This window comes from Passer domesticus, chromosome 24 (assembly GCF_036417665.1).
Source record: "Passer domesticus isolate bPasDom1 chromosome 24, bPasDom1.hap1, whole genome shotgun sequence".
Lineage (NCBI taxonomy): Eukaryota > Metazoa > Chordata > Aves > Passeriformes > Passeridae > Passer > Passer domesticus.
The window spans coordinates 4,308,755-4,328,670 of record NC_087497.1 but is presented as its reverse complement, the minus strand read 5'-3'; the positions used below and the strand labels follow the sequence as shown (position 1 = coordinate 4,328,670).

The 19,916-nt window shown below is 42.6% G+C and overlaps 1 protein-coding gene and 1 long non-coding RNA gene across 3 annotated transcripts; one reads left to right on the top strand and one right to left on the bottom strand.

The window, feature by feature from the left end:
• Positions 1–1,841: 1,841 nt before the first annotated feature.
• Positions 1,842–16,576, bottom strand: CLSPN (claspin). 2 transcript variants are annotated; one of them, XM_064398347.1, is made up of 25 exons: positions 16,435–16,576; positions 15,551–15,680; positions 14,525–14,982; positions 13,141–13,305; positions 12,456–12,545; positions 12,165–12,237; positions 11,801–11,909; positions 10,709–11,262; positions 10,078–10,269; positions 9,465–9,661; positions 8,900–9,102; positions 8,661–8,725; positions 8,055–8,260; positions 7,315–7,475; positions 7,002–7,228; positions 6,706–6,820; positions 5,951–6,032; positions 5,556–5,653; positions 4,835–4,999; positions 4,628–4,749; positions 4,267–4,394; positions 3,858–3,966; positions 3,692–3,774; positions 3,343–3,504; positions 1,842–3,144 (listed from the first exon to the last, which is right to left on the bottom strand). In XM_064398347.1, exons 1-25 carry the CDS (start codon positions 16,471–16,473, stop codon positions 3,031–3,033), a joined length of 4,047 nt encoding a protein of 1,348 aa, XP_064254417.1. In that variant the 5' UTR covers positions 16,474–16,576; the 3' UTR covers positions 1,842–3,030. The 2 variants fall into 2 exon arrangements, with proteins under 2 accessions (XP_064254417.1, XP_064254418.1); XM_064398348.1 differs by having other exon boundaries at positions 6,706–6,817.
• Positions 16,577–17,686: 1,110 nt separating this feature from the next.
• Positions 17,687–19,916, top strand: LOC135285786 (uncharacterized). Its single transcript, XR_010350485.1, has 3 exons — positions 17,687–18,079; positions 18,361–18,420; positions 18,624–19,916. It is a non-coding gene; the product is annotated as an uncharacterized LOC135285786 (long non-coding RNA).

Sequence of the window (19,916 nt, the reverse complement as noted above, 5' to 3'; positions counted from 1 at the left end):
GGCAAGGATCAGGAACTCAGAGCCATGGGTTTTATTCCTCCTGTGCCCTGTGTGGGAAAGGGAAACTGAGGCACAGAGAGGTGTTGTTATTATTAGAGCTACCCAACTCGGATAAAAATCTCAGGCTGCAGCCACTTCTGCACCAAAGTCACACCCAAACATCACCAGTCACAACACTCAGCTGTAACTCCTCTGAGTCAGCCCAAGGCACACTTTGGGCAGAAAAAAGGGAGGGAAGTGGGAGCAGTGGAATCAGCTCAGCCCAGGACAGCCCTGCAGACACCATTCCCAGGATCACTGAGGTTGGAAAAGACCTCCAGGATGGAGCCCAACCTTAGAGCAGCTTCTGCTGAGGCTGAGCCTGGATGCAGGACCCTCATCCCCACCCTGAGCCATTCCCTCCCTCCCAGCCCACCCTTGGCACCTCCAGCAGCAACAGGGAGGAATTTTGCCCCTGTTAGCAGAGCAGCCTCACATCCGTGCCAGGAGGAGGGAGCTGAATCAATACCTGAAAATGAGAAGGCAAAGCTGAGTTAATGTGGCAGACAGGAGCAGAGGGCAGCCCTGGAAAAGCTGGAGCCAGGAGATGGAGGGGAGCAGGGCAGGGCAGGGGTGGGAGCACAGGTGAGGGCCAGGCCAAGCCCCCAGCTCTGGGACAATGAGAGCAGCATCTCAGCACATGGCTCAACCCTTCTCTTGATATTCTAGCTCCCACAGAACCTGTCCCTGGCCTCCTCCCATTCCCTGGCATGAAATATGCTCCCAGGCAAGGAATTTTTAGGGTGCAATGCAGAGCTTCCAGCAGCAACTCACAAACCCTGAACTACTGCAAAGTTGTTGTGAGGAAAATGCAGCCAGAAACCTTCCCATTCCATGTATTTCAATTTACAAGCTTTTCAGGCCCAATGGTATTTTCCTACCTTTGGCTCTGGAACAAGGAAAATGTATTTTAAAAGGAAAATTCTACAAGGAAAGCAAAATAAAAGCCATCATTGTGGCTAGTAGCATGTGCTGAGGAGAAGCCAGGAAAGCACCAGGACCCAGCCAATCCTCTAAAGGTGCTCTTCAAACCACCACTTTCTAATGCAGAAACGTGGCAATTATAGGTCTCTATAAATTTAATCCCTTGCAATGCCAGAGCTTGGAAAAGTGCAAGAATTTCCCCTGGAGTCAAGACACAGTTTGAGCTTGAATGATTTTGCTTTGCCCCTGTGCCAGAGCAAGCACATTCTCTTGCTGCACTCTAGTGGCAGAGCAGGAGCAAAATTCTGGGAAAATGCCCAGATTTGGAGCCTGAATGTTTTAACCCAACAAAGCTGTGCTGAATTAGTCCAACTTTCATATCAGTGAAACACTGATAAAGATTGAAGTGGGTGCTCAAAAATCTTTTAGTTACTTGGTCCTTTAAGAAAAGTCTGAAATGAAGAAGGAAAGGTCATTCCTCTTCCCTAAACCTCCAATCCCAAATCCAGGTACACCAATTAATTAGAATTGCAGCACTGAACTGAAATGGACACTTCTTAAGACAAGGATAAAGAAAGTTTTGTCTAGGAACTAAAAAATCTAAAAGTATCGAAGCAGGGAAAAAACATATTCTTCAGGCCAAGAATTTTATGCAAACCCAAGTGGAAGACTTGAGGAGTTGAAAATCCACACTCCAATAAACACAAGGGGTTGTTTTTGTTGTATTCTAATATTATTGCAGCTGTTCCTAGTGAAGGACTGAGTTGTGGCTACAAAAAAAGGCAGCAATGAAAAAACAGACATAGACAGAAATAGAAAACATTGGAGGAAAAAAAAAACCCAGACATGAGAGAAATCCTATAAATTAATTCTGCCTCCAAAATTAAAACCATGTTTTATTGTAAAGTTGCACTTTGATTAGTACCATAATTCTTTATAACATACTGTACAATAAAATATTTTACACACAGCACATCAGGCATGTGCTCAAGATGTTACAAAATTTACAGCTCAGACATTTCTCCGATGGTGTCAGCACCTCAGGTGTGTGACATCCAGTCCCAGAGAGGTTTAGTTTCAGAGCAGGACCCTGTGGCACCATTATCTGCTCTCCAACACCTTCAGGATGTGATCAGAAACATCAGGAATGCTGGATACTCTGGCTCATGTTTCTCTCACACTGTTTAGAATAGTTGTGAATGACAGCTCCTTATAAATTCCCTCATTCTAGAGCAGCCCTTTCCTTACTGGCTGCTCAGCAATGGATGGTTGCTCTTGGATGAGTGCAGCTTCCATGAAAACAACAGAATGGATGGTTAAAGACAGCCTGAAGTTGGGCAAACCAAAGCAACCCCAGCAAGTTCCCCCACCAATGCAAATAAACCCCCCCAAACCTCTTCCTCTCCCACACGTTGCTCACATTCTTCCCTCTCCACACACACATCCATCTGCAAGTTTAAGGACATCAACAGTAATAAAAAATGGAAAGAAACCCTTTTCATATTGCCTCAGAAGAGACTGGGACCTTTCCCACAGAGTAAACATTTCAAGGATAAATTAGAGCTTCTAAAGAGGAGAAGCTTAATAAATGCTCAACATTAAAGAAAATAAGACACTGGAGGGAGCCACAGCTCAAACTTTGTGCTGCAAGTGTAAACAAGTGTCCTGCCATGGCCAACACTGCTTCATTCTCTCCCAGAGCTGTAGCAATTCCTCCTTCATTGTGCTTTCAGCTACCTGAGGTATTTCCTTGTCACACCAATGGCATTTCCAGGTGGAACTGATACCTCTGCAGCACCAGTGAGGACAGCCCACAGCAGTGGAAGTTCCTTAATTCTTGGGAAAGGTCAAGTCATCATTTAATTCCAAACCAGGAATGGATTTTGTGCTCCCATTTGCCACAGAGGACTGAGAAAAAACAAAGCACAAAACCACTGCCTGGAAATCACTGGAGCTTGTGAAGGAGGTGGCACCCATTTGTTTCCTTGTCTGGTGATTTCTGGCAGATTGGCAAAATAAACTGCAGCTGGCAAAGAGGAGACAATCTCTGGCTCCAAACAGGAATATTCAGCTCTCCAAGTACTGGAAAATGCTTCGGCTTTGACTGGATTCCTCTGAGCTTTCTACCCTGGGCCGCTTTGCTGCTGATGTTACCAGTGCAGAAGGGCCTCTCTTCTTCACCTAAAGGCAGTCAAATACATTAGAATATACAACATGTACAAAAAAAAGTTTAAATTCTGAATTATAAGAGAAATATTTGGTGTGAGAGCACACAGGGAATATTTAAGACAGTAGTGCTCTTAACTGCTTGGCAGATTTCAGTGTCTGTGTATTCAAATAATCTCCACAACAGGCAGCACCTGCTACCCAAATCTTTACCTGAGGTTTTGATTTCTCCTTTGCCTCTTCACTCTTCTCTGGTGAAAGTGTATGAAAGACAAAATTCCTTGAATTTCGAGGGGCATTTGGATTAAGATCTGACATTGCTGCCAGCTTCTGAAGGACAGCTTTAGGTCTGTTCAAGAGTGACCCATTTTTTATCTGAAAGGCAAAGAAAAGCTGCATTCAACCATTCTCAGGAAACAAGGCAGGTTGCTTAATAAGTTACTCTGCAAAGAAAATCTACTCTCTGCTCACACATCACAACAACACAAATCAGGAGAGCCCACAGTTCAGGGGCAGCTGACTTGGCTGTTGGGAAATGCCATTTTTGAGGATTGGTACCCACCTGGATGTCACTGGCAGGTCTGAAGGCTTCAAACGGGTTCCTGGGTAACAGAGCTGTGCCTTGTGCCACCACTGCTGGGCTGGCTGGCAGAGACATGGGGGAAAGATCAGTTTTTGAACTCTTTCCCTCTCTTCTTTCTTGTCACTTCAATAAAAAGCAAACTCACCTTTCTTCTGCAGGGACTTGGCAGTCACTTTTTTTGCCAGCTTCATGAATTCGCTGTCTCCACCAATTTCTTCTTCCTCCTCCTCCTCCTGCTCTTTATTTTTTTCCTTCTGTAGCAGAGAGAAGACCATTGAAAAAAAATCATATTACAAATGGACATTTCATTCAGTATTTTAAGTAATTATTTTCTTTATATGAATTAATTTTCATTTACATTCTACTGTAAGAGGTTAAAACCATGTTTTAATTGCAATTTCTTAGATACTTCACCATCCTTGTTCTAATAATGAACAGCATCACATTCAGCTGAGAAATCTGACTTAACACTGAAGTTTAACTTGAGGAATAAACAATTTCCCATCCAGTAATGATACAGAGACTGAGCAAGCCTTTCTAGCAGCTCACCACACCTGCTCACGGAGCCACTGCTCTCGCTCAAATCTCTCCTTCCTCCACTTCACTTCTGTCTCATCAAACTCTTCATTCTCCTCCTCATTATCTGAATCTCTCTGAAACAAGTCCATCTGTGAAGCAAAATCTGGGCAACAAAACAAGACAGTCAGCTATGAATTTTGAAAATGGAGGCTAGAAAAAACAACAAAAAACCCCCCAAAACCAATTAAACAAACAAGGCAAAAAAAAACAGAATCATCCCCCCACCAATTTATTCCTGAAATACTTCATTGAGGACTATAAGTGCTACTTCACCCACACACACAAGCTCTGTTTTCAACCTTTCTCCCCTTCTATGAACTCTGCATCATGGCTCACCTATGTTTTTCCACCTGAACCTCCTGGTCCTGCCTGGGCCGTCGCTGTGCAGGTCCCCATCCAGCAGGTACCTCTCCTGGCAGAGGCGGAGCTGGCGCTTGTCATCGTCCAGCATGGCCTTCCTGCCAGCACAGGGGACAGGGACAGGTTAGTCCAGGCTAGCCAGGGCCTCACACACCAAAAAAATCTAATGAGAATGGCACTGACATGTGGAATTTCTGTATTTGGTTTCCTAACTCCGCCTCGTCTGGGAGCTCCTCGTCGATAATTTCTTCTTCATATTCGTTCAGGTCTTCACCATCGTACTCATCCTCACTTCCCACGTCACTCCCTGAGAGCTCTGCCTCCTCCTCCATGAAATCTTGCAGTTTTCTAGGGAAAAAAAAGTCAAAAGAGCTCAGTTTGGGAGCAAAACAGCCATCACACAAACCTTCTGAAAGCAAGATTTATTTTTTGACATAAAATGAACACATTTCCTAAGGATGTATCCTAATTTCTCATGTGATTTTTGGAAAGAACAAGCCTCGAGTTCCTGCACATTTACACACATAGCTGGCATCATTTACTACCCCAAATCATTGGCATCCCCCAGATTCCAGAGATGGTGGCAATAAATGTCAACCCTGTGTTTTAGTTGCTAGAACAAATAAGATCTTAAGACATGAAGAATGACAACAATATTCTTGCATCCCTTTTTTTGGTCAAAAAAATGTTGCACTGCTTTTATTGTGGCTTTTTGATTTCCATATATAATGGAAATCATCTATAACCCACAAGAGACACACTAAATTCATGTAACATGATAGCTCCAAAGTAAAAAACCAGACCATATAAACATCTGCTAGAGAGGGAATGATTCCAAACTAAACTTAGAGTGCTATTAATATTCTATTCTCTCTGGTAATTAAGATTTTTAAAAAATAATTACAGTTTTTTCTTAGAGACTGGTCTATGTCTCAGCAGTTCTTCTTCTTCATCACTCCTTTCTGCTTCTTCAGCAGCACTCTCTTCATCCTCTTTTTCATCCTGTCAAAGAGAAAGTTTTCAGAAAGAAGGAATTTCTGAGAGTGGATTGCTTTGTAACAACAGATTTGTCTGTTCTTCAATTAACAAGACACTGAAACCAGGCATATTTCAGAGGATTTGCATTTTTCACTGTATCATTATATTAAAGAGATCTTTTAAGTGATTCAAAGTTTGCTCTGAAAAATGTTTCAGTAGCTTGTTATGGAAGTTGTGGTACTTTGCATTGATGGATATATTAAAAACCTAGGAAGATAAATGGAATTATCCATTTTATCCAGCAGCTCCATCAGTTCACACCTCTTCACTTGCAAAGGCCTCATCATCTGTTAAAAGCTGAAAACCACCAAGTTCTTCTTGTTCCTCCCCTTCTTCCTCTTCCCTAAGGAAAACATAAATGGGAAAAGGCATTTTCATCTTACCTCCAGTAAATCAAGGCAACATTTCAACACCCACCTCAGCTGAATAAAGCAATTCCCTGTGAGTGCTCAGAGCTACAATCTGCCAGCAGCATTTAGCAATAAATGCCTCAAATCCCCATTTGAGTTGATGTTTTAAGACTTCAGATCTTCACTTGCAGAAACCATGGGACAAGCACTAATTTTTCCGATTTTTTTTCCTCCTCTCAAATTCCTCTTGGATCCCCTTTTATTAAGCCTCACTATCCTTTTGTCAGGCAGCCATACACTCTCCAATTTAGTCAATAAAAAACTCCAAGTATCCAACTTTTACATTTGGTTATGGCAACAGCCCAGAACAGACTCCAAAAAGTCCCACTTTTAATCAACTTTTCTCAGTTTAATTAAACTTCTTCACTGTTTCTTTCACTATCAGTGTTAGACAAGGAATTTCCCTTCACAGTAGCTGTGGGAAACAGTTTATGCTGCCAATTAGAGAGTAATTGCTGAGCAATTTGCAATATTCCTCCCTTTCACCTCCAAAACACAGCTCACTTTCACTGACAGCAAATTGATGTTAAACAAGAAAACACTTCTAAGAGTGAAACAAAAGTTGCCAGAATTACCTTCTGTAAATTTTAGAAGAGCAATGCTAACCTGTCTGTGGGAAAGGAGCCTGAACAGAGCTCCAGAGCCTCTGCCATTGGATCTTCTATGTCACTGTATTTTTCTGCCTTGGAAGACACTGAAGAAGCCCATGTTGGAGAACCTGCTACAGAAAACAGTAAGATGTAACTCATTTCTGCTCTTAAAAGTGTCAGGGAACACCCAGAAATAAAACTGCATATGCTCCCAACAAAGACAAAACTCCACAGTGGCATCAGTACCCAGACTTGAAGTCACCTCTGCTAAAAATTTCTAAATCAAAGCTCAAAAGAGAATGCAGGACATACTCTGAGACACGAATTTCCCTGAACAAAGATTGAGCAGCTCCTCCATGTTTTGCTTTTTGGTGCTGCTGGTGTTTGGCACGTGCTCAGCTTGGCTGCTGAACTGTCCAGAACACAGGTCCAGTAACTCATCCATGTTGGCATCCATGGCATTCTCATCCATGCTAGCCAGTGGCAGCTGATGCTTTGAGGACTGGTATTTATTCCTGTGTTGTCCAACGTTCAAGAACCTGAAAGAAATGCTGTGGTTAGAAAAATCTTGCTGGTCTGCACATCCTGTTTCTGTTAAACACCATCCTTTACACCCATCACTCACCCATCTGCATCCAGCAGCTGGCTTTGAGTGTCATCTTCCAGGGAAAACTGAAACCTTGACTCCCCAGCCCCTGGAAATAAACTCTTGGGCTCAGGAGAAGCATTATACAGGTCCTGGGAATCTTCTATGGGAAGAGAAGGCTCAGAGGTCTTTCCAGAGCTCTAATCAAGGGAATACAAAAATAGAGAAGTTGTTTAGCAGGCTTAAATTGAAATGCAAGGGGGCCTGGAACAGACTTCCCAGAGAAGCTGTGGCTGCCCCAGCCCTGAAAGTGTTCCTGGCCAGGTTGGATGGGGCTTGGAACACCCTGGGACAGTGGAAGGTGTCCCTACCCATGGCAGGGGGTGGGATGGGATGAGCTCTGAGGTTCCTTGCAACCCAAACCATGCAGGAATCAAATTATGCTCATGCTGCTCCACTACAGCACAGGAGTTCACTGGCATCAGAGGTTGTGCAGCCCATGTAAGCATTCTTAAAAACCATATTTATGATGCACATATATAAAAGCTAGATTATAGCATCTTTTCTTTGATGCTTTAGAATATAAATTTGATAATATCATTTTTATCCATTCCAATGTGGACACAAACCCAAGGGGCAGTTTGTTCTTCTGAAATTTTACTGACACCAAAGCATTAATCTGGGTTCATTCTTTTGATAGCTCTGACCATCAGCATAAAGCACATTTATTTACTTCCCACTGTGTTAGTATAAGACACAACCAGGCCTCAGAATCTCACCTTGGAAGCAGAGCTGATAAAACTTGTTTTGAAGAAACCTGGGGAGGGTGACCTGAAGCCCCCTGCTGCAGGGAAGAAGCTCCCTCCCCTCGAGGCCTGCTTGTTACAGGGCTGGTAGGATGGGATCATGGAGCCAATGAACTCAAAGCTGCTGTTGTGGCTGTTCTCCTTGGGCAGGGCTGGTAGAGAAAATGAATCATCGTCCTCTGGAAATAAAAAAAAATAGTGCTTAACTTTCTTTGTGTGTGTAATCCAGCAAAACCTCAAAATAATATTTTACAGCACTGATACCTTGCTAAAAATTCATTTTGTGGTCATGTTGGATTTCCTTCTTCGCACAGGAAGCATATTGCATGTTTTTACTTATCTTATTGGCTTCTGAATTTCATATTTCTTCCAGTATTATTTTGAAAAGTACTTTTCCCTCTAGTTTTTTCAAGCCCACCCATTTTTTCATCAATCTAAACTTTTAAAATCATACTGTATGTATATACAGGTGATGAAATAACAGAAATACTGAATATCAATCTTAAACAGAAACTTTTACATATGCTAAGTAAAAAAACAAAACCCCAACAATTATCTAGGGCAATAATTCTATTTTACCTAATTTGTTGGGTCCTTTGTCTACAGTTTCTTCCATTTCCAGTTTTTCATCAGGAAGAGAATATCTGCAATTCATAAAAGGTATGTTTGCTAATAAATTTAGGATTTAAATTTAGTTAATTGCAAATTGTAAAAAAAATCAAAGGATCACAAAAATACTTAAAAAGGCATTTTAAATAAAAAATCTGATGATTTTTTGATCACATGCTGATCAAATTTCTGTGGCTTGGATTATTTACCCCATTTTTGAGGAGCTGTCCTTAAAAAGCATCAAAGTAGACTCTGTAGAAGGATGTTTTAGAACAGAATCACCATGTTCAGGTTTCTCCAGCTTTTCTCCATCAATGGATTCTTTGTCAGTTTCTTTATCACCATCTTCGGTGTGTTTATCTTCTGTATCTTCATTATCTTCCTCTGCTTCATCAAGCAGAAATTCTGAATTCTAAAAAACATCCCCAAACACAGCACAGATATAATGATTATTGTCATGGCAAACCCTTCCCCAGGTGACCTGTTTGGCCCTGCCAGCAACGAGCCAAGGATTTATGAAAAGGGAAAGGGGCATCAAAACCCCTTAAACATTTCAATTTGGTTTTATAGTGTTCTGACAAATGAAGGAAACACTCATTAATTCAAAGTTAGACAAGCCAAATGCTGATTGTGCCAACTATAGCAATTTTTTAGCTTCTAAAAAGAATTCTTAGCAATTCCCCCAACCAGAAGTGTACAAAAGTCCCATTCCACTGGGGAGGGGAAGCAGAACGGAGAAGCTGATGAGGTTATGGAAAAATGCTGCATACAGACCTCGTGATCACCTTCTTCTTCTTCTTCTTCTTTTTCCTCCTCCTCAGACTCATCTGTCATCTCTTCTTCCTCCTCCTCCTCCTCCAGCATCTCCTCATTGTCCAGCCTAAACAGCGCTTGGCGCTTCTGGCGCTCCTCGCTCCGGCGGAGCTTCATGGCCTCCTGCAGCTTGGCCTTCAGGGCCTGCAGCTTTTCACCTGCACAGGAAAAGATTCAGGGAAGGGTTTGGGTTGGAAGAGACCTCTAAGTTCACCCCTTTCCACCCAGGGACACTCTGCATGAGACCAGGTTGCTCCAAGCCCCGTCCAAGCTGTGTTCGGACACTTCCAGGGATCCAGGGGCAGCCACAGCTTCTCATGGAAGCATGAAAAATCTAAGGAATGAATCACAAAGATCTGACTGAGGCTGTCCTACACTGGCCACTGCTATTTCAGTGGTCTACCAAGAATTCTTTTGATAAAACAAGGCTATCCACTAGGGGGAACATACCAAATAATCTTACAAAGAAAATCCCTTCGCCTGTATTTTGTAGGGCAGCATTGAGAAACACAGCATGAGAGGAAAATACAATGTTTTCCAATTCAATCCTTGTCTCTTCTTCTCCCCCACCAACCTGGCTTTGTGTGGACTGCTTCCTCCAGGCTCTCTGCAGCCAAAACTGCTGGCACCACGTCTGCTCTCAGCTCCTCTTTCCCATCAGATGTTGTTTCCTTACGGATAATGTTCATATTTATGGCCCGTTCCCCTTTGGATTTTGATGGCTGGAGAGTGTGCTTCAAGAAACGTGCTTTCAGGGCTTCTAGTTCTTGAAATACAAATTGATGAAATCAATGTGATAGCATGTAAAAGCACTGACTGTTAAAAGAGTAGGTCTTGAGCATTTTTTGCCCCCAACGTTTAGTTTAAAGCTAAGTTTAAAAAAGGATATTTAAAAGCTAAATCTTGAATATTAAAATATTTGCAAAACTATTTTATTCAATTAATAATAAACCACCACAGAATATTTCTGTTGCAGCTTGTATTTCATTGATATTAGCTAATGTTAAATTATCTTACCATTGACTACCATTTGTCCACAAGACCTCAATTCACTTCCAGCCCAGCCTCCCATCCACCAGGCAATTCTAAATTTCTGTTAACATACCTCAAAGATTCCATACATGTAAGTGAATGTGCCTGACTGTTCTATCACCTAAATATTTCTGAATTTTCCACACTGCTTAGGACTACAACACAAGTGGTACCTTTATTTGAATCAGCTTCATCGAGGTTTATGAAGGATTCATTGTCAGAGCAGATTCTTGGCTGGATGGACAGGTCTATTCCCAGTTCACGAAGTTTATCCAGCTTGGATTTCCTCACTTTTTCAGGCTGTGCCCCCAGCCCAGGCCCCACTTGTTGAGGGTTTGTTTCCCCTTGTACATCTGGTGCTGTTTCTCCTCTTTCCACGAGGGCATCTCCAGATGCTGCAGGAATTTCATTCTCCTTTTGCTGATCACACTCAGTGCTCAGGCAGTTGGGGAGCTGCTGTTCCTCTGTGTTATCATCAATTACAGTCCCTGTAACTGCAGGAGAATCCTCCCTGTCCTGCCTGGGCTGCTCAGCACAGTCCTCTGGCAAGTTCCTCCCTTCAGCAGCAAGAGGCTCAGTCACAGAAGCATCCACATCTCTGCCCAGGTTCATTTCTGGTTCAGCAGCTGCTGATTGATCACCTTCCACTGGCCCATCTTTGGAATCCTTGCTCGAGCTCCCAATGGTTGCAGATTCTTCATTTAGGGGCAGCTGGTATTTAGAGGACCTAAAAAAGGCAGAAAGAAACATACCACCCATGGTTAGTGTGAAAGGGAGAGAAGGCTGAGGACAAACTGAGAGGAAGAAACCATTTCCTAATTACTGTCATTAATGTGTAAGAAGAGATGAAGGACAAATCTGGAAAACTTTGTGAGAACTTAAGGAAGTGTAAAAGCTTTGTGTTGGTTACAGTATCAGAGCATGAAATTCCTGAAGGATTTTGTGACTACTTAGCTTCAGTATTTTACTACACATTACTCAGAGAAGAAACAGTCCAAGTAAAATATTGGGGTTCAGCCTAAATCCCATTAAAGTAACTCAGCATCAGCAAGTTCTTTCACATGAGTTACTCCTGGCCCTGATCACTTCTACAGTATGATTCTGTCCAGAGAGCAGCATTGCCTGATGTTAGCAACGACATTCTCCTATAATTCCCTACTTTTATGGATTTAAAGAAGCCTAAGAAAGTCTGGTTCTCCTCCAAGTAAAGCTAGAGATGCTTAAAGTTTTTGAAAAAAGTGGATGAGGAAGGTTTAGGGCCTTACTTCAGCAGGGCCATGGCATTTCCTTGACACGCTGGTCGAGGTCTGCTCTTGAAGAAGTCATGAACACTTTTGGCCTCAGGCACGTGATATGGGAGAGACAGAGATGATTCTGCCAGAGAAAGACAGCGACAGAAGATTTAAAACATCATCTGAGCTCTTTATTTGATAACAGTATCTTTATTTTCATTAGTTACAAAAACAACTTTAACAGGTCCTTCAGTAAAAATGGTCTTGCACCCTTCAACCCTCAATAAGTCACATTAGGTCAAAGAAGGCTCTAACCTTCTGGGTAAATTCTTTCAATTTATCCTGTGAATTTCTGAACAGTTCATACCCCTTTACATACGAAGAATTGAAGTTTTACCTCTAAGAAGTCGTTGGGTCTCACTGTGTAGCTGTTTAATGGCTTCTTTACTTAACCGAGCTGCTTTCCGCTCCTTAGGGGGAGAAAAGAAAGGTTTGGAAGTCAGGAAACAAACATGGGGCTCCTTCTCTACTTCTTAAATAGCTTATTTTTCCCTTTCCATCAGCAAGGAGTCAGAATAAAGCATCCATTAAAAAAAAAAAAAAACCACACACAACCAAACTGTGCACACAAAAGCATTTTAGTCATGACAAACAAGAATACAGAGCTTTAAAAAGATGGAGACTTCACCTTCCTTTTTGGCTCCTTTAGTACGGGCTCCTCATCCTCCTCATCAAATACGTGTTTGTAGCCCTCACTGTCAGGAAAACGTTCTTTGTTCTATGGGGCATAAGAAGAAATTCAATGATTTCTGTCAATAATCTGGCACTATCAAGGGCAAACACATCACAAATGACTGTACAGAACTAGCACTGGTCAGCAGAGCCAGCAAGTGTACTCATAAACCAGCACAAACCCCACAAAGGGCAGATTGCAAAGCTCCTACTTCATAGTAATTATCTTTTTAACCTGCCAGGACAACATCCCCCCATCTTTAAAAACAAATGCAGAAGGCTCTCCTCTCTCCTGCCACAGCAGCACAACTCCACCATGGGCCAAGAGAGTTGTAGAATCTGCTCAGGTATAAATTTCTGCTAAATCCAGTAACCATGCAATGATTTGGGTTGCACAAAGCCTTAAAGTTCATCCCATTCCAGCTTCTTCCACTGTCCCAGGTGCTCCAAGCCCTGTCCAGCCTGGCCTTGGGCACTTCCAGGGATCCAGGAGCAGCCACAGCTTTTCTGGGCACCCTGTGCCAGGGTCTCCCCACCCTCACAGGGAAGAATTCCTTCCCACTACCTAATCTAAACCTATTTTCTATCAGTTTGAAAGACAGTACATTTACAATAATTTTGGTATCACAGCCAACTCTTACCTTGTATTTTTTTATTTTGTTTTTCACAGCTGCTCTTATGGATTCTAGGGACTCTTCATCCTCAAGGGGTTGATCATTCTCCTCTTCCAAGCCATTATCAAAGAGGTCCTTGTCATCCAGGAGACATCCACTGTCATTGAAGGGAAACCTCTCAGCACCACCCACCTGCTTCCAGAAGAATAAATTACTGGGATTCCTTTCAGGAGGTCCCTTTGCTTCTTTGACATTAATTTAAAATGGCATTAAATCATCAAGTGTTAGGTTTTGTAGGTCTTTAAAGTGCAAATTTAATGCAATTTAACTGAAATTAATGTACAGACAGTGCAGGTAAGACTTGTATGTTGTGGATCCCAAAGCTGCTGCAGGAATGTGGACACAACACTGAAGCTTTGCAACAGAAAAGATAATATATAATATTATATTGTATATATTTAATATATATATAAATATATACAAGCAATAATAAATTTAGCTTAGGTAAAAATAATTATATATATTTAATAATATATTATATATATAGTATACATATTTAATTATATATAATATTTATTAAAATATATACAAGCAATAATAAATTTAGCTTAGGTAAAAATCATTATATATATTTAATAATATATTATATCTATATAGTATACATATGTAATTATATATAATATTTATTAAAATATATACAAGCAATAATAAATTTAGCTTAGGTAAAAATAATTATATATATTTAATAATATATTATATATACATAGTATATATAATGTATTATTATATATTATATATACTATATATAATATATCATTAAACACATTATTTAATAATATATTATATATATATAGTATATATAATATACTATATTATATAGTATATTATTATACTATACTATATTATATATAGTATATTATTATATATATTATTATATAATTTATTATATATTATATATTTATATATAATTATTATATTGTTAATATATATCTATATATTTTTATATATTTATATAAAATTTATATTCTTATTATATATTATTATATATTATATATATTATATATATTATTATAGTATATTATATTATAGTGTATTATACTATATTATTATAATATAGTATATTATTATAATATACTATATTATTATATAGTATATTATTATATTATATATAGATTATCTATATAATATATTATACAATATATGCATTAATAATATATATTGATATATATTTAATTATATATAAAATATTTATTAAAATACATAAAAGCAATAATAAATTTAGCTTAGGTAAAAATAATTATATATATTTAATAATATATATTTTATATATATATATAAAAAAATATATACAAGCAATAATAAATTTAGTTTAGTTGAGAAATTATCTGAGGATTTCTGCCAAAACACCCACCTCTGCCACAGGCTTCTTTTCTTTCCTCAGCTGTTTGATGGACTCCATTATTTTCTCCTTCTCCTTTCTCCTTCTGGATTTTGCTACAGCTCCCTTTGCTGGCTCCTCTCCAACATCACGCTTATGTTTATGTTTGCTGTGCTTTCTCCCAGATTTTAGGGGCCTCTCCTCTGGCAGCTCACCCTCAGGCAAGCCAGCTGCCCTGCCCGCTCCGAGGTTTTCCGGCTGCAGGGGGTCACCAGTGTCACTGGCACCGCTGGCCAGCAGAGCTGGGCACACCCGCTGGCATTTCTGCTTTTCAGCAGCAACGTTCTCCTTTTCCTCCCCATTCTCCTTGTCTCCAGCCAAAGCATCCTCCTGCACAGGTGAGCCTCCATCCTCCTCCTCTTTGCTCTCACTGTCCTCAAGCACCTTTTGGTTTTTCGCTTTTTTACGCACAAAAATTTCTTCTTCTGAATCTGGCAAAAAAAAATAAAATTAAAAGTGCCACAAGTTAATTAACAAACAACCAAATTTACATCCATTAAATTTGACATATATCACCATCCACAGCAAATGAGCTTCTCATGGAAGCATGAAAAATCTTCCATGAAAAATCTTCCATGAAAAATCTTCCATGAAAAATCTTTCGTGCTTCAAACTCGACTTTCCAAAATCCACTTCTCCCCAGAGAACAGCATTTAATTAACCCAAATTGATGTTAGAGGACTTTAACCTTTAAAAAAAAAGGCAAAGCTGAAAACCCTTCACTGAGTGTCTTGCCTTGAAATAGTAACAAAAATCACACTACACAGATTAAACAAAACAGGGAAAAAGTGAATAAGTAATTAAATCACATCCCATTCAGTCTTTTTCGTTCTGTAGCTCATAAAAGACTCTTCAGAGGTTTAAAGATGCCTGCCCACATTCTCAGCAACAAGAAAAATTTGGATTCTTATAGGTCAAACAGTGACAATCTCCTAAAAGATATTTATGAAACAAAAAACGCAGTGTTGGAGAAAATAAATTCCTGGGGATGTGACAGACCTCTGTCCTCGAAGGATGCTGTGCTCTTGCCAAGGGGGCCTGGGGATGCTGTCTCACAGCTGCCCTGGCCGCTGTCAGAGTCGCTGTCCAGGGGTTTCTGCAGGTCTGGGTTCAGATCCTCCAGTGGAAGCTACAAAGCAAAATCTCATTTTTCTTTTCTTAATGGGGTAACACATTGTTTATGTAGTCCTGAATCCAAATTCATTCCAAAACCATGGCTAATCTCTCACACACAATGAAATACACACGCACTCTCCTTATATCTTAATTATTATATTTACATATTTAGTAATATTTATTATTATTATTTTTGATATTTACAATATTTATCAACATAAATGCTATTCACATATAGGGTAGTATATGTGGGAGTTTACATAGCAAAAGCACAGAATCGACATTGGCTGATGTGATCCTATTCAGACCGGACGATTTTTACTCGTTATTTTATTAATTTTATTATTTATTAACTTCATTCTGACCCGGCACCGCGGGCCCAGCAGCCCTCCCGGCATGCACCGCGCCCGCGGACACCGGCCGAGCGCGGCCTTCCCAGCGTGCCCCGCGGCCGGCAGGGCGGGCACGGGGCATGCTGGGAGCTGTAGTCTGCCAGGAGGGGCGAGCCCAGTGAGGGCGCGGAACCGCCCGCGACCAAGGGCGGCGGGCAGCGGGGCTTGGTGGCTACTGGCTCCGCCACCGGCACTGCTACCTGAACGGGCGCCGTACCGGAACGGTTACTGGAACCGCCATCTCCCTCACTGTCCCTCCCGGGCCTCCCACCTCGCCACAGCCCGAGGAGCCGTAAGGCCCAAGGCAGCCGCGAGCCGCCTCCGCCGTCAGCATGCAGCTGGCCATGCCGAACGCAGGGCAGCGGCAGGACTCACCTCAACGGAAGCCTCCGTTGTCACCGGCACCGCCGCCATGACCCGCCCGCGCTCCCGCCGCCCGGGACCGCTTCGAGCCTTCGCGCGCTGCCCTGGCCCCGCCCCGCCCCGGCACCACCCAATAGCTGTCCAGATGGGCGCCCTGAGCCCCGCCCCTGACCGCCTTGTTGGGCGGGGTTCCTCGTAGCCACGCCCCTTGCATAGACCAATCGCGGCTCCCGCTCTCAGGTCACTCGCGCGCACTATGGCGCCGCCTGGCGGCGGGGGGCGCTGCCCGCGCGCGGGCTGAGGCGGGGCCGTGAGGGGACAGGGGGGACAGGAGGGGATGTGAGGGGACACGAGGGGATGTGAGGGGACATGACGGGACACGAGGGGATGTGAGGGGACACGAGGGACCGAGGGGACACGAGGGGACATGAGGGGACACGAGGGGATGTGAGGGGACACGAGGGGACATGAGGGGACACGAGGGGATGTGAGGGGACATGAGGGGACACGAGGGGATGTGAGGGGACACGAGGGGATGTGAGGGGACACGAGGGGATGTGAGGGGATGTGAGGGGACACGAGGGACCGAGGGGACATGAGGGGACACGAGGGGATGTGAGGGGACACGAGGGGATGTGAGGGGATGTGAGGGGACAAGAGGGGATGTGAGGGGACACAAGGGGACACAAGGGGATGTGAGGGGACACGAGGGACCGAGGGGATGTGAGGGGACATGGGGGACACGAGGGGATGTGAGGGGACACGAGGGGATGTGAGGGGATGTGAGGGGACAAGAGGGGATGTGAGGGGACATGAGGGGACACGAGGGGATGTGAGGGGACCGAGGGGATGTGAGGGGACATGAGGGGACACGAGGGGATGTGAGGGGACATGAGGGGATGTGAGGGGACAAGAGGGGATGTGAGGGGACATGAGGGGACACGAGGGGATGTGAGGGGACCGAGGGGATGTGAGGGGACATGAGGGGATGTGAGGGGACACGAGGGGATGTGAGGGGACATGAGGGGATGTGAGGGGACATGAGGGGACACAAGGGGATGTGAGGGACCTAGGGGATGTGAGGGGACATGAGGGGACACGAGGGGATGTGAGGGGACACGAGGGGATGTGAGGGACTGAGGGGACACGAGGGGATGTGAGGGGACACGAGGGGATGTGAGGGGACATGAGGGGATGTGAGGGACCAAGGGGGAGCGAGAGTGATGTGAGGGACTGTGAGGGACTGAGGGGCCGAAAGGGACCGTGAGGGGCCAAGACTGCCTGAGAAGGGATGCGAGGGGGCATGTGGGGCTGAGCGGGACGTGAGGGACCGAGAGGAGTCATGAGGGGCCGTGAAGGGCCCAGGGATTTACAGCTCTCTCCATTATCGCCATTGTGGGGATGGGGCTCTGCTGCCAAAACATTTCACATTGTTTCCTTTCATGGGTTAAACAGAGCCTATGTTTCATTTTCATCTTCAGGATATGCTGCGTGTCATGTCTCCGGGTGACCGTGTGGGTGAGAGCACACGAGTCGAGCTCATGGATATTGGATACACACAGCTATTACTGTCAGCAGCGTCCTCTTTACAGAATAAAATACATGCATTTTCCATTGGCTGCTGTACAGACATACTCTGAGCCAACCATCATGTTAGGTGAATGGGTGCTCAAAGCTTTTGGGTGAATTCTTTCAATTAATTTCAATTTCTCCTTGAATTTCTGAATATTCCCTCTATGTACAAAAGATTTAAGTTTTACCTCTCATAAGTCATCAAGTCTCATTATGTAGTTATTTAACAACTTCTTTACTTAACCTTGCTGCTTAATGTTCCTTAACGGAAGAAAAGAAAGGCTTCTAAAGACAGAAACATTTACTGAAAATACATAAGTCAATGAAGAACTACTTAACAGATGCAAATCACTTCATACTTCACAGATTTCACAGAATATTCGAAGTTGGAAGGGATCCATAAGGATCATCAAGTCCAAGTGCAAGGTGAATGGCCCATACAGGGATATTCTAGTACAGAATCAATCCAAGTATGAAAATATTCTACTTTATCCATTTTTGTTACGTTTATTCTGTAGTTCTTTTGCAAGGGAGGGAGAGCCCTGAGCTGGGGAGAGTGTGAGGGACCCTGTTCTGATCTACAATTGGGGGTATTTGCCATTTTTTTTATAATTACAATTACTTTGTAGGACATACTGCTACAGTAATACATTTCCTTCCAAGCCACCAGGGGGAATCTGCTATCACTGAAGGCAAGGAAAAAATAAAAAGTGTTTTGGGGTGTTTGGTCAGTTTTTGGGGTATTTTATTGTTATGGTTTTGTCAGGGACAGGGAGCAGGACAGACTGATCTACCATGACAGTTCACGTGGAGCCAACAAGCCTGAGAACAAAGGAAGTGAGACAAGCAAATGTCCATGAAACCCACTGCAAACACCACAGTTCTGCTTTCTCTAGCTGCTGCAGGAGCTCCAGTAATTAATTTAATAATTATTGTTTAGTAACAGAGGGACAGATGCTGGCTCTGCACAAACACACCTCCTCAGGGCTGCGCTCTCACGGCTGCGTCAGGATGAGAGTCAGAGTCAGCTGACAAGAAAAAGGTGACAAAAAGATTGGCCTTATTAGGGAATTTCTGGGTTGTTACTCATACCTGGCACACAGAGGCAGCCATGGAACAGGTAAAATGTTTGCCATTAAGGAGGTTCTAAATGTCACACAGACTTTTAGCACTGGATCTAGCCCCATATTAAGACTTTCATTTATATTATGAAAGCTAGTTTAGGAATCTGTTTTTTACTAAACAACATACTCCTTCCCCCAGCTTGTAGCAGATGAGGTGTTTAAAAGGAAATCCTCAGAGATAATCCCGTCATAACTCTGATCTGTCATTCCCAAATCCAGTCTTGACCCTGGAAATGTGGCTGTTTTCAAGAAAAGGCTGGGTTAACATAGAAATAGGGTTCTGATTGCTGTGGCAGTGGGGTTGTCTCACCATGTGTGTAATATTTATCAAGTTAATAGAATTTATAATGCAGTGAGTAAAGGCTTCAGTTATCACACTCAACATCTTACAGGACTGAGCCTTTGTGTTGCAGATCTCTTGAGACAGAGATTGATCTTTAATTTTTTTTTTAAGTACTATTTGTGTAGCCCTACATACGTGTTTTTTACACGTAGATATGATGAGTAATAGCATGGAAATGTTGCCAGATGCTGTGGAGTTTGTTACTGGTCTGGTAAAACTGGTTTTTTCCTCAGATGTTCATCAGCTGCTGTCAGGGAATTATGAGAGAATCTCAGATCTATATGAGAATCTCAGATTTAATTTCATTTTAAAATAGATTTTGATGTTTCAACTTGGAAAATATCAGCCCCACAGGTTAAAAAAGGCAAATAAAATGGCCTCAGCATTTATTATTTATAAAATGTTTTGACTCCTGATTTTCTGGTGAGTCAGCAGGGAGCTGTTGGTTAAACAGA